This window comes from Solanum pennellii, chromosome 5, assembly GCF_001406875.1.
Source record: "Solanum pennellii chromosome 5, SPENNV200".
Classification (NCBI taxonomy): Eukaryota; Viridiplantae; Streptophyta; class Magnoliopsida; order Solanales; family Solanaceae; genus Solanum; species Solanum pennellii.
Window position 1 is genome coordinate 3,791,751 of NC_028641.1, and position 13,310 is coordinate 3,805,060.

Below are 13,310 nucleotides of genomic sequence, written 5' to 3' on the forward strand. Positions count from 1 at the left end.
TTAACTTACTCAAATAAAAAAATAAGTGTTAGACATAGCGATAATCATCTGCATCAAAAGTAGGCGAGACATGAAAATTTGAGGATGTCCCAACATTTACCGTCATTTCAAAGTGTGAGGACTGACCAAAATAATTATTTAGTCCATAACTTGGAGCAATATCCCTATCTTGCTGAGGTAAACCGCTATAAAATATATAATAATAAGAATAATAAATAATATAAATTAATAAACAATTGACAAAATCAACAAACAATAATTGAAATATAATAATTGAGCATTAGGTATCACTATCATTGATAGTTTTGTTTACATCAAAATCATATCGGCCGGTAAGAGTATTTTGATAATGAGTCATTTTAGGAAAATCAGTAGATTAAGTTATCGGAAATCTATCAATGCTATTACAATTTTCTAATTAGGGATGAACATCGACTGATAAAGGAGAACGTTGTTGACTAATCTTAGGCTCCTTCCTAACATAGATTCCAAGTATTGTTGACTTGATTTGATCTATACAATCATTTGGAATCCTTAAAAAGTCGGTCAACGATTCGTCATTATAGATAATTCACTCTCCAAAATTACTTGTCCTTGTGATAAAAATGAAGTAGGGTATTTTCCGGCTATAATCAAATTATAATCGTACTGTTTTTACCCATTTTTTAATAAATTGATGAAATAAATTTATGATATCAAACATTTATTGGATATTTAGCATTGTGTTTGGGAGGACAATTATAATAAATGGTATTTCTGTCATGTATAATTTCGTCATCTCAATAAACTGAAACTTTAACGTTAGGTGTAGAAGATATTTTTTTTAGATTGAAATGAACAAATATAGAAGACTTTATGTTGTAGGTTGTATCAACTATGTATAAACGTCCTTAAATAGATTTTTCAGAATAAAATAATAAAAATACATAATGAAATATTTTTCTTCGTTTTAATGACATATCAAATCAATATAATTTATATGACAACACTGAAAAAGCTTCTTCAAGACGTGAAAAATATTCTTCTTATAAAGTGTAATAAAAAGTTCCACTTTATAAAATGGAATAAAAAGTTCCACCTTATAAAGTGGAAGAAAAAACTCTACTTTATAAAGTGTAAGAAAAAGTTCCGTTATATATTAAAAATAAACGTTATGAAACTAACGGAAAACGTTTAGATTATTGGATATAGTGAAACTTTTTCTTCCACTAAGCTTATTTTAGTTACTTACTAAAATAGTGGCTTATTTTGGTTACTTTTATATTTTTNAATAACATGTCTTTTTCAATATAAATAGCATCATTCATGAAATCTTCTGGTTCATGCCACGTACGTTGTGATATATATTCATCACGTGTATCACCAAAGATATCTGGACCATTCGAGAGATGATCAAGATATGAATTTCATGATTACGAAACGGACTCATGGACATTGGTCTTGGCGATCGATTGAGAGTCAAAAAATCATCATCACTAGATGATGCCTCAAATGAAACATTATCTCCTGATTGCTCAGCATTAGGCAAATCATCACTATCACTAGCTGAAGGTGAGCCGTAATTAGGAAGGTCATGGTCATCGATATCACAGGATCAATGGGCTCATCTTGTGTAGTATTTTTCCTATATATGTAAAAATATATATAAATATTTGGCTCATGCAATTAACTTACTCAAATAAAAAAATAAGTGTTAGACATAGCGATAATCATCTGCATCAAAAGTAGGCGAGACATGAAAATTTGAGGATGTCCCAACATTTACCGTCATTTCAAAGTGTGAGGACTGACCAAAATAATTATTTAGTCCATAACTTGGAGCAATATCCCTATCTTGCTGAGGTAAACCGCTATAAAATATATAATAATAAGAATAATAAATAATATAAATTAATAAACAATTGACAAAATCAACAAACAATAATTGAAATATAATAATTGAGCATTAGGTATCACTATCATTGATAGTTTTGTTTACATCAAAATCATATCGGCCGGTAAGAGTATTTTGATAATGAGTCATTTTAGGAAAATCAGTAGATTAAGTTATCGGAAATCTATCAATGCTATTACAATTTTCTAATTAGGGATGAACATCGACTGATAAAGGAGAACGTTGTTGACTAATCTTAGGCTCCTTCCTAACATAGATTCCAAGTATTGTTGACTTGATTTGATCTATACAATCATTTGGAATCCTTAAAAAGTCGGTCAACGATTCGTCATTATAGATAATTCACTCTCCAAAATTACTTGTCCTTGTGATAAAAATGAAGTAGGGTATTTTCCGGCTATAATCAAATTATAATCGTACTGTTTTTACCCATTTTTTAATAAATTGATGAAATAAATTTATGATATCAAACATTTATTGGATATTTAGCATTGTGTTTGGGAGGACAATTATAATAAATGGTATTTCTGTCATGTATAATTTCGTCATCTCAATAAACTGAAACTTTAACGTTAGGTGTAGAAGATATTTTTTTTAGATTGAAATGAACAAATATAGAAGACTTTATGTTGTAGGTTGTATCAACTATGTATAAACGTCCTTAAATAGATTTTTCAGAATAAAATAATAAAAATACATAATGAAATATTTTTCTTCGTTTTAATGACATATCAAATCAATATAATTTATATGACAACACTGAAAAAGCTTCTTCAAGACGTGAAAAATATTCTTCTTATAAAGTGTAATAAAAAGTTCCACTTTATAAAATGGAATAAAAAGTTCCACCTTATAAAGTGGAAGAAAAAACTCTACTTTATAAAGTGTAAGAAAAAGTTCCGTTATATATTAAAAATAAACGTTATGAAACTAACGGAAAACGTTTAGATTATTGGATATAGTGAAACTTTTTCTTCCACTAAGCTTATTTTAGTTACTTACTAAAATAGTGGCTTATTTTGGTTACTTTTATATTTTTATGGCTTATTTTGATACCCAACTCTGTGTTTGACACATTGAAAATCATTAGTATTTATTTTTTCCCAAGGTTGTTTGATTTTATCATTTAAGCTCATATTATTTAATGGAAGAAGACACAACGGATAATGTATTTGATGTGATTGAAGTTACTTTCCATGAAAAGTCAATTTCTTATATGACTAATCGGTTTTATGTTTGTTTTTCCCTATATTATTTTATGATTTAATTCATATTAAATTAAAAAAAAACACAACATATATATATAGTTTAATGTGATAAAAGTAATTTTTTTGAAATATTTCTTTTACGAAAGTCATTTTCTTATGTAATGATCGATCGATTTTTTTTCCAAGCATAATTATCTTATAATGTCATATATCAAATTGATGGCATACATAGACAAATATAGAAGAGGACGTAACGGTCTATTCACCATCATCTTTTATTCCCTTATGGTAACCTAAAGTATACGTTGTTTCACTTTTATCCTGCATTTATATTGTTTGTTCATTTCAAATTGATTATCTTTATTGATTCAAATTTTATTTTTTGAATTGTGACTTTCTGTAATATTGATTTTTGGGACGTACGATCACTTAATCAATAATCAAAATTGTAGAAAGATTTTTTTTATTGTAATAGTAAGAAATTCTTTCGAAAAAAATTATCTTTATCAGATTACTCTCCTATACTATCATATTTTTTCATTTTATTATTACCTGTTGTTTCATTGTCTCGGTTATTATATTGTCAATATAGTAAAAACAATTTTTAGCGGCAAGAAATATACACATTAACAAAATAAAGATAAATATTTTATCGACGTTAGTAAATTGTCATTGATTCATTATCGCTATAGGCTAGAGATATTTATAACGAATATCTATTGTCACTAAAAATCATCTTTAATATAATGTATTAGTTGTTAAAATATTGTTTTTCTCTCAATTATTTATTACTTGTCTTCTTCACTAGTATATTGTCTTTTCATACTGATTTTTATAAGCTTAGCTTAAGTCGATAATCCATCAAGAACAATTTCTATCTTCGTAAAATAGAAATAAAATTACATTGACAATACCTTTTTCAACTCAATTTATCAAACTACACTAATATGTAGTCGTTATACAATAGACATGTTTCCTAAAAAGGTAAGTATCACAATCGATTGTTTATCTAAAATTTCACCTTGTTAGTAAGATTTTGATTCTCGTAAATTTACTAGGCGGTGGGGCCCAAGGAAGAGAAGATAAGGTCATGGATTGTGTGAAGGAAATTAAGGGTACAAAAATTAAGATGACATTTCCTCTAGCTTTGCAAATTGGATGAGAGACAATGGCTGCTTCTACATCCATTTCTCTCTCCTTCCTTGTAATTAACCCTAAATCACCTCTTTTCCCTCCACAAAATCAATCAATTTCACAAATTTCATCCACTAGAAACCTCCATATTCACAAAATTCAACGCTCAAATCTACCAATTTCATCCAAAATCATCCCAAATCGAAGAATTTCTGCTATTTCAGAGTTATCAGAAGTGAATGTAGCTGAAACTGCCGATCAAATTGTTTCATCCACCGGTGACGACGGAGTTTCCACCGTCATTCAATCGCTTTTGGTGATTGCTTTCGTCGGGTTATCCATTCTAACAGTCGGAGTAATCTACATTGCTGTTACGGATTTTTTGCAGAAGAGAGAGAAGGAGAAATTCGAGAAAGAAGAAGCGGCGAAGAAGAAGAAGAGCGGCCGGAAGGGAAAAATTGTAGCGAGAGCTAGAGGTGGACCTCGAGGATTCGGGCAGAAGGTTGAAGAAGCTGAAGATGATTAGGAATGACAATGAGGCGGGTTCAGAAGGGTCATGGTGCGGGTTTAGTTTGAACTGAATCCGTACAAACTTCAACCCGGCCCGCATAATTTTACTTTGTTAGATTGTAATTTGTATTATTTTTTTTTGAAAAAGAATTAAAATTATTTCTAAACTATGTGAAATAGATTATTTATACTCTTTATTATATTTTGAATCAAAAATATTTCGTTTTATTCTAGGAGATTAAAAAAACCTCAAGAGTTAACACTCTAATTTTTTAATGATATAGCATGTCACATGGTACTAATTCCTCCATCGAAGTATTGTCAACTAAGATTCACTTCAAAAGAACTTGATTTTTAATGGTGATAAAGTTGCCACAAATTTTTAAAATATTGCCACTATTAGTTATGAGTGATTTTTAGTGACAACTAATAGTAAAACCTATTTTTTTGTTGAAAAAATAGGATAATTAATTTTCGATTGCAACTCAATTTTCTAAAATAAATAACTTGCAATATTAATATTAAAAACACCCAATATTATTAAGAAAAATCATGAAAATTACTTCTCGATTCACATCTCTTACTATATGCATCATTGTACACTTTATACATTTACATATAACATAAAAATAAAACATATTGTGTCTTAAAACTCCTACTTAATCGATATCATTTTTGTTTTTTAAAAATAATGAAGAAAAAAACATAAAATTAGAATTTAATGTTAAAAACTTTTAGGTCTTAGGCCTAACTCACGCCCCAAAAGCTAGCTCAAAGGGGGAAGGATTGTCCAAGCCTTATAAGGAGTTCACTCATCTCATTAACCATCGATGTGAGACTTTTTGTCATTCTTTAACACTCTACCTCACGCCCAGTGCTTAGCATATGGTGTGTGGATAATTTTGATTTTGGGGGTCTCAATATCGGGTGAAACAGACCCTGTTATGATACCATGTGAAATTAGGTCTTAGGTCTAACTCACGCTTCAAAAGCTAGCTTATAGGGAGGAGGATTGCACAAGCCTTATAAGAAGTCCACCCATCTCATTAACCACCGATGTGGGACTTTTTGTCATTCTTTAACACCACACCTCACGCCCAGTGCTTAGCATCTGGTGTGTAGACAATTTTGATTTGGGGGTCCCAACATCGAGTGAGACAGGCCCTGCTTTGATATCATGTGAAAATAGGTCTAATACCTAACTCACACCCCAAAAGCTAACTCAAAGAAAGGAGAATTGCGCAAACCTTATAAGAAGTCCACACATCTCATTAACCACCGATGTGAGATTTTTGTCATTCTTTAATAAAGTAGTAAAATTTATTGGTGAAATAAAAAGAATAGTTACTACATTATATTGTGTCTACTTTTGATTACTACACATAGGGTATATATGTATATACTCCTTTTGAATTGATAATATTTTAGGTGCATTTTCTATTCATATTCATGATAAATAGAACACAGAGTGAAAGATCATAGGTTTTGAATTTAAGTCTTTGAACATGGTAAAACTATAGGAAATATCATTCTCAACAAGGGTCATGCAAATGATATGGATGACTTAAAAATTGACATAATATATAAAATATAATGTACGATATAACTTTGTGTCAGTAGATTATTATGATCTTTCATTTTAGATTTGTATAAATAAACACTTAAATTTGTATAAAATTAAATAAATAAATACATCCGTCCTACATGACATTCTATATGGCAATTTTGTTTCCTATACAACGTCCGACATGCATTATGTCATGCAGGATATGTGTATATACTAGTTCAATTTTATACAAAGTTAATATATAGTTATGCACACTCAAAATTAGATGGTATAATTGTTTGTTGAAATCAAGGTAAGGGTCATATTATATATTATGCCTACAAAATTTAATACAGACACCAAATGTATGTCACTTCCCCTGCCTCTCTTTGTCATCTCCCTTGCTCACTTTTCTCATGCCTTTCCTAATTTTACTCGTCTCTCTCCCTTTCTAATATATAACTATGAATCTTCATCGAGTAAAATATAAATATTTTACCGAATTATATTTCTAATATTAGCTATTTTCGAAATTCCCTTTGTTTTTACTTTGATCATATACATGACACATTGCCACGTTCCTTTTCTTCCCTCACTTTAATAAACAATTAGAGAGCACAAACATTATAGAAAAAAGTGCATGTGAGAATACTACAAAGTTAAGAACAATAAAGTTGTCAATATCATAACCGTGACACTTTGACATGCTTGTCTATGATCGATTTATTTTTATGTTTTTTTAGATTAGGCGTTAAATAATTGAGATTCAATTAGATCTGCATTTCCATATGCTAGAGCTCATTTTTAAAAAATAACGTTCTTAATAAAAAAAAATTAAATTTTCAAACTTTAAATTGAAATATCTAATTGAGCAAGAAAATCGCAATCATCACATCATCATTTACGTGCGTGAATTTTATTTTCTTCGACCAGTAAGAATTATAACTATATCCACCTTTATCTTCGTTTTTTTTTTTCTTTTTCAAATATTATTTTATTTTTTAATTCCATAATAAATTGAAGAGGACACAACAGATAAATGTACGCCTGACACGACGGAAATTATTTTCTTCACCAAAAAGTGTTTTCTGGTGTGACTTATGGGTAGAAGACGAAACCATCGACGTATCCGCGTTGGTTAACTTCGAAAAAAATAATATATATATATAGAGAAATTGAATTATAATTAATTATATTATATTTGAGCCAAGATAATATTGATATGCCTAAAGTCTTTAGCCTTGAGTTTATTTTATTTTACCTCAACATTATTTCATCTTCTAATTTTTGTATTTATTATAAATAAATAATGATTTTTGTATTTATTATAAATAAATTAATGATTTCTTTTTAACTAAATCAATTTTAAAAGCGAACTTTTAAAGAGAGAGACTATCCAAATCATAAATACAAACAGAGTAAATTTTGCTAAGTTATGAAGAAAAAACTAATCAAATCATATATATAAAGAGTTGGGAAAAGGATCTTATATATTCCTCAATTTTGTCAATTAGAGTTGATATATTCGTCGTAATAAAGTGACTCATATATATCCTTATGACGTACACATATCCCTACATTTACAAATGAAGCTCACATATACTCTTTATCTAATTGAAGTGTAAAAGATAATTTTAAATTTATTTGTTTTACTTTAAATTTTTAAAAAATTTATGTGGGGGTATATATGATCTTTCTAACAAAGTTCAAGATATATATTTCAATTTTTTTTCATATATAAATTATTTTTGACTTCTTTTTTACTGTTATTATTTGAGTTTCTAAATTTTTTTTCTTTCATTCTTTAGTTGAAAGGAAAATAAATTAAAAATATTTTTTACTACTATATTGTAATTTAGTTTTTGTTAAAAAATACAAAATTGAGTTATCTATGATAAAATTTACAAGAAATTAGTGAAACATAAACAAATTTGACTATCAAAATAATAAATTCAAATTAGTTGTTGAAACAAAATTGTCAAAAGATAAATAATTACGTGTAAGAAAGATAAAATATACCCCATCTGGATTATATTTTTTTCAAAAAAATAGTTCAAAAATTAAATTAAAAGTAATTTTTTCACTTTTTAAAAAAAAAAGGATATTTGTGAGCCATTTATATACCAATAAAAGTATATATGCATTATTTGTATAACGAAAGATATACCCAACTTTAAATAATAAGTTGAGAAATATATCAAGGCTTTTCTCTAAGGAGTTTAAATTCTCCCTATCCGGACAATGTGGGACTCAACAATATTACTTCGAACAAGAATATATAATAAATATGAAAAATTATGTAAATTGATCCATTTTAATAAATAATTACAGATTTTAGCTATACTTTTTATTTATTATGTTAAATCTGTAATATGTATTAAATATATTGAATTATGTATGCAATTTATATGAATTATAATTGTTTTTTGAAATATATTATATTTGTTTAGTTAAAATTTGACACATTGTACTATAAGTTTATTTTCTTATGCTACGAAATAAATCATTAGTCAATTACCAATGATTATAAACCACTTTTTATGTAACTGTTGAAACTAGCAACATCATCAAAACTTCAAAAGGCAGTTATTAATTATTTTTAAAAAAACAATAATTGTATTATCACTTTCCCTTTTTTATAGACCAAATATTTAGGGGCAGAGGGGAGCAAAAAAGTAGAAGGGACCGCAATAAAGAGTTTTTCAACTTTAAATATGTATAATGATTCTTGTTTCTTGAAAATTTATGCTTTTTCAAAACTCACAAAATAGACCAAATTCTAAAAAAATTTAAAAATGCTAAATGACCAAAAACTTGGAAAAGTCTATTATTTTTTTTAATATAAAAAATAAATTGATCTTTATTTAATTTTTTAATCAAAAGCTATTAAAATTAAAAAGATAAAAAATTTTAAAAAAGATAAATCAATATAGTATGAAATATGTTATTTTATCATTCTAATCAAATTCTCGCCTATTCTGATAAAAAAAAAAAATTCAGATAAATATTCGTATCTCAACTAGTTGATTCACTATTTTTGTAAGATAATACACACTAGCTAATAATCTTTCGAATATTACATCATAGATACATATTTTTATTGCATATTATTCAAATTGTCAAAACATTTTTTTCAGAAAAACTAGTACACAACATGAAAAATAAAACAACAACCCTTTTTCACGCCAAAAAAAAATGATATAGGATTTAGAGTACGAGATCCAAACTTTTCAGTTATCATTGATTTCTTAGTATTTTTGAAATAATTTTTACCAATATGAAACTATATATAAAGGTATTTTAAAACAAATGGAGAAAAAGTATTAGTAAAAAAATGTTTGGCTTTTCAAAATTCAATAGTGTCACAAATATAACGTGAAACAAAATGAAGTTTCAATTTGTAAATTCCAGAATACAATTATGAAAAACAATAGACTTCACAATTAGTATTTTTTGTATAATTTCTAAAGTATGAACTGTTATATCTAAATTTAAAAATTACTATACGAAAAATATTATAAATATCTAACTACCTTCTTCTCAAAATATACATTTCTCTTAAAATTTCAACGCTTTGTACTTCAAATGTCATCATCTTAGAGAGCATATAACTCAAAGCATACAACCACCAAAATAATGTGGTTAATATATATATGATCTCTCCATTCTTAATTAAAGCTCAAAAGTCTCTGGATTCGTTCCATAAAAATAAATAATTTTTTTCTAAAAAGAATATTTTTCCTTCAAATAAGTCTTACACGTCGTAAATTCACATTAGTCGAGCGGTCTTTAACAAATAGTCAGACAGATATATTGTTAGTTTTCTTCATATATACATAACTTATATTCCTTCAGTCCCATTTTATGTGTCACCATTCAAATTTCGAAAATTAAATAAGTCTTCTTTAATTATATTTTTTCCTTCATATTTTCAAAAAATATCTAGAATTATGAATGATTGTAATTTATACTACTTTTACTTATTTTATTTAAAAAAAACTTGAAGACTCCATGCCCGAATTCATAGTCAAAATAAAACAGTTTGATTCTCGAAATTTGAACGAATCATATATAAGTTATGCCAAAGAAAATATATTAATTATACGCGATCATATATATATATATATATATATATATATATATATATATATTCATGCTATTTTTAGTTTAATTAGTTAAATGAACACCTCTTTACATTACTTTTTTTTTAAATGTTAAATACTAGATATTTTGAAAAAGCAAAAAATAAAATAAAAATTAATGCAAGACAATTTAACAAAAGTGTCTCCTTCAAACTCTTAGAGGGAATAGACATGGACATTAGGATAGAGAAATTGGATCAAATTTTCTATTAATTCTCATCCTCAATAGAAGTGGGACCCTTTGAAATCCATTTGACTACAACTTTGTCCAATCAAAAACAAGTATCAAAGATGATGTTTATAATTTTAGCCAATTAAAGTACAGATAAGGCCTTATTGTAGGCCCACAAATATAGTCTCCCATTCCTTGTAGAAAATCCCAAAAATTAAATTAAATATTTTGTCCCCACAATTTCATTTTTATAAAATAAGAACTTTATAATTTGCTGTAAAAGTGCATTTTGTGGGTTCCTCAAATAATTGCACTTTTAGCACTGTCTTTTTGAGTTCCTCTAGAGCTTTTTTTTTTAACAATTATACATAAAGATCTAACTCAACATATCTCCCCTTAGTTTTCCTCTTCCACCTACTCTTCAAAAGTATAAAAAGTTCATTCATTGATATACGTATCAGAGACGGATTCAGAATTTATCTATGGTTTCCGAAAGAAAATTGGCAAGTGCAATGGGTGGAAAAACAACAAGAGCATGTGACAATTGTATTAAAAAAAGGGCACGTTGGTATTGTCCGGCCGATGATGCATTTTTATGTCAAAATTGTGACGCTTCCGTTCATTCGGCGAACCCTTTGGCGCGTAGGCACGAAAGGGTTCGTCTTAAAACATCATCACTAAAACAACCATCATCACCATCATCATCATCAGACGATTACTTTCCCGATTTGGAAAGTCCGGTATCAATTTCATCAGTGTCAGTGTCAGTGTCAGTCCCATCGTGGCATCGCGGATTTACTAGGAAGGCACGGACTCCTAGGCATGGGAGGAAGGCTAGTAAATCCGCGGGGGATGGAGATGTCATTCGAAAGAATCCTATTCATCTCGTCCCTGAGATATTAAGCGATGAAAATTCACTTGATGAGAATGAAGAGGAGCAACTTTTATATCGAGTGCCCATACTCGATCCCTTCGTGGGCCACCTTTACAGCTCATCGACAGCACCAGCAGATGCAGATTCAGAATTTAAACTCGAATCTAAGGAGATGACATTGCAGGATGATATCTGTAACGTCGATCTGAATAGATTTCACGAGATGTTACCCTCGGAGATGGAGCTAGCGGAATTCGCAGCCGATGTTGAGAGTTTACTAGGTAAAGGACTTGATGATGAGTCATTTGATATGGAAGGATTAGGTCTATTAGGGGTTTGTAACAAGGAGGAAAATTCAATGATTAGTCATGAAAAAGTCAAAATTGAAGATGAGGGAGAAATGGAAGTCGTTACAAAAACAACTTCTCCTACTACTCACGATCATCAATATAATCAGACTCATGATATTGATATTAACGAAGACACCTTTGAGTTCAAATTTGATTACGATTCATCGATAAATATTATCGGAGACGATGAAGTAGTGATGAAGGATGAAAATGAAAAGAAGATTTTATTAAATCTTGACTATGAAGGTGTATTAAAAGCATGGGCTGACCAAAGGTGTCCTTGGACTAATGGTGAAAGGCCAGAATTGGATTCAAATGAATCATGGCCAGATTGCATGGTAAGTTTTATTAATTTATTTTATCTTATATTATAACTTTTGCAATTAATTGATTTGATTAGAATATATTTAAAAGTACACTTTTTGATAGTTATAATGCAATTTATATTATGGTCTTATTTCTCTAAATTTTGAAAGTGAAAGTTCATGCCACGTGTTTCTTGATTCGTAGAAAATGAGTTCAATTTTAGGAATATGCTAGTAACATTCAATGCAATTTATACTTAGGTCTTTATGAAAATATTGTATTTTATTATACTATATATTATATCATATGACATTAGATATTTGAGCAAAATATCTTAGATGTTCTAGTTATTTCATTTGGACACCGACATTTTAATATTTTAAAACAAAGTACTAATAAAATGAATAACAAAATGATTTGCATGCTATCATTTCAAACTTTGATGAAGGGTAAATAATCATGCAATTTTAGGACCATGTTAATGAACATTTCATTTTCTAAAAGAAAAAAGTTGACTTATAAGTGTAACTTCAATTATTTATATAATGTTTGGATGATTAGTTTCACGATGGATAGTTATTTTTTCAGTCGATCTGATTATGTAAATTTATTTTTCTATTTTTGCAGGGAAATTACATGGGAATAATGAACGAAAATGTAACAATAGTGGATAGAGGAAGAGAAGCGAGAGTAACAAGGTACAGAGAAAAAAGACGAACAAGATTATTTTCAAAGAAAATAAGATACGAAGTTAGGAAATTGAATGCCGAAAAGAGGCCAAGAATGAAAGGAAGATTTATTAAAAGGGCCAATTTTGTAACAACAAGCACTCCTAATTACCCTTTGGTTAAATAATTAATGTTAGTTTAATTTAATTTACATTTTTTTAACACCAAGTTTTTTGTAATACTTTTTTTACTAGCTGTAAAAAATAGTACTACTTGTAAATTTGGAGAGCTTTCTTGTATATAGTCCATAATAAATTAGCCATGCTATAAAAGTTTTGTCATTTTGAATTAGGACTTTTTGGATGTATCATGGTTCTCCAAAGTGTTCTTCTTATTATTTTTTTGAAAAAACAGAAGACAAAAGAAAATCTAGAAATTAAAGTTGTTTAATTACTTCTTAATTTTTCTCTTAAAATTTTCGTTCCTTTTATATATATATATATATA

At 28.2% G+C, this 13,310-nt stretch overlaps 2 protein-coding genes across 2 annotated transcripts; both read left to right on the forward strand.

Annotated features, from left to right (window-relative positions):
* The first annotated feature begins 4,211 nt into the window (after positions 1 to 4,211).
* LOC107018729 lies at positions 4,212 to 4,916 on the forward strand. The gene has a single exon (XM_015219289.2). The coding sequence runs from the start codon at positions 4,271 to 4,273 to the stop codon at positions 4,760 to 4,762; it is 492 nt and encodes a 163-aa protein (XP_015074775.1). The 5' UTR covers positions 4,212 to 4,270; the 3' UTR covers positions 4,763 to 4,916.
* A 5,969-nt stretch (positions 4,917 to 10,885) lies between these two features.
* On the forward strand, positions 10,886 to 13,158 carry LOC107020770 (zinc finger protein CONSTANS-LIKE 16-like). The gene is made up of 2 exons (XM_015221261.2): positions 10,886 to 12,168; positions 12,764 to 13,158. Exons 1-2 carry the CDS (start codon positions 11,089 to 11,091, stop codon positions 12,989 to 12,991), a joined length of 1,308 nt encoding a protein of 435 aa, XP_015076747.1. The 5' UTR covers positions 10,886 to 11,088; the 3' UTR covers positions 12,992 to 13,158.
* Positions 13,159 to 13,310: the final 152 nt, after the last annotated feature.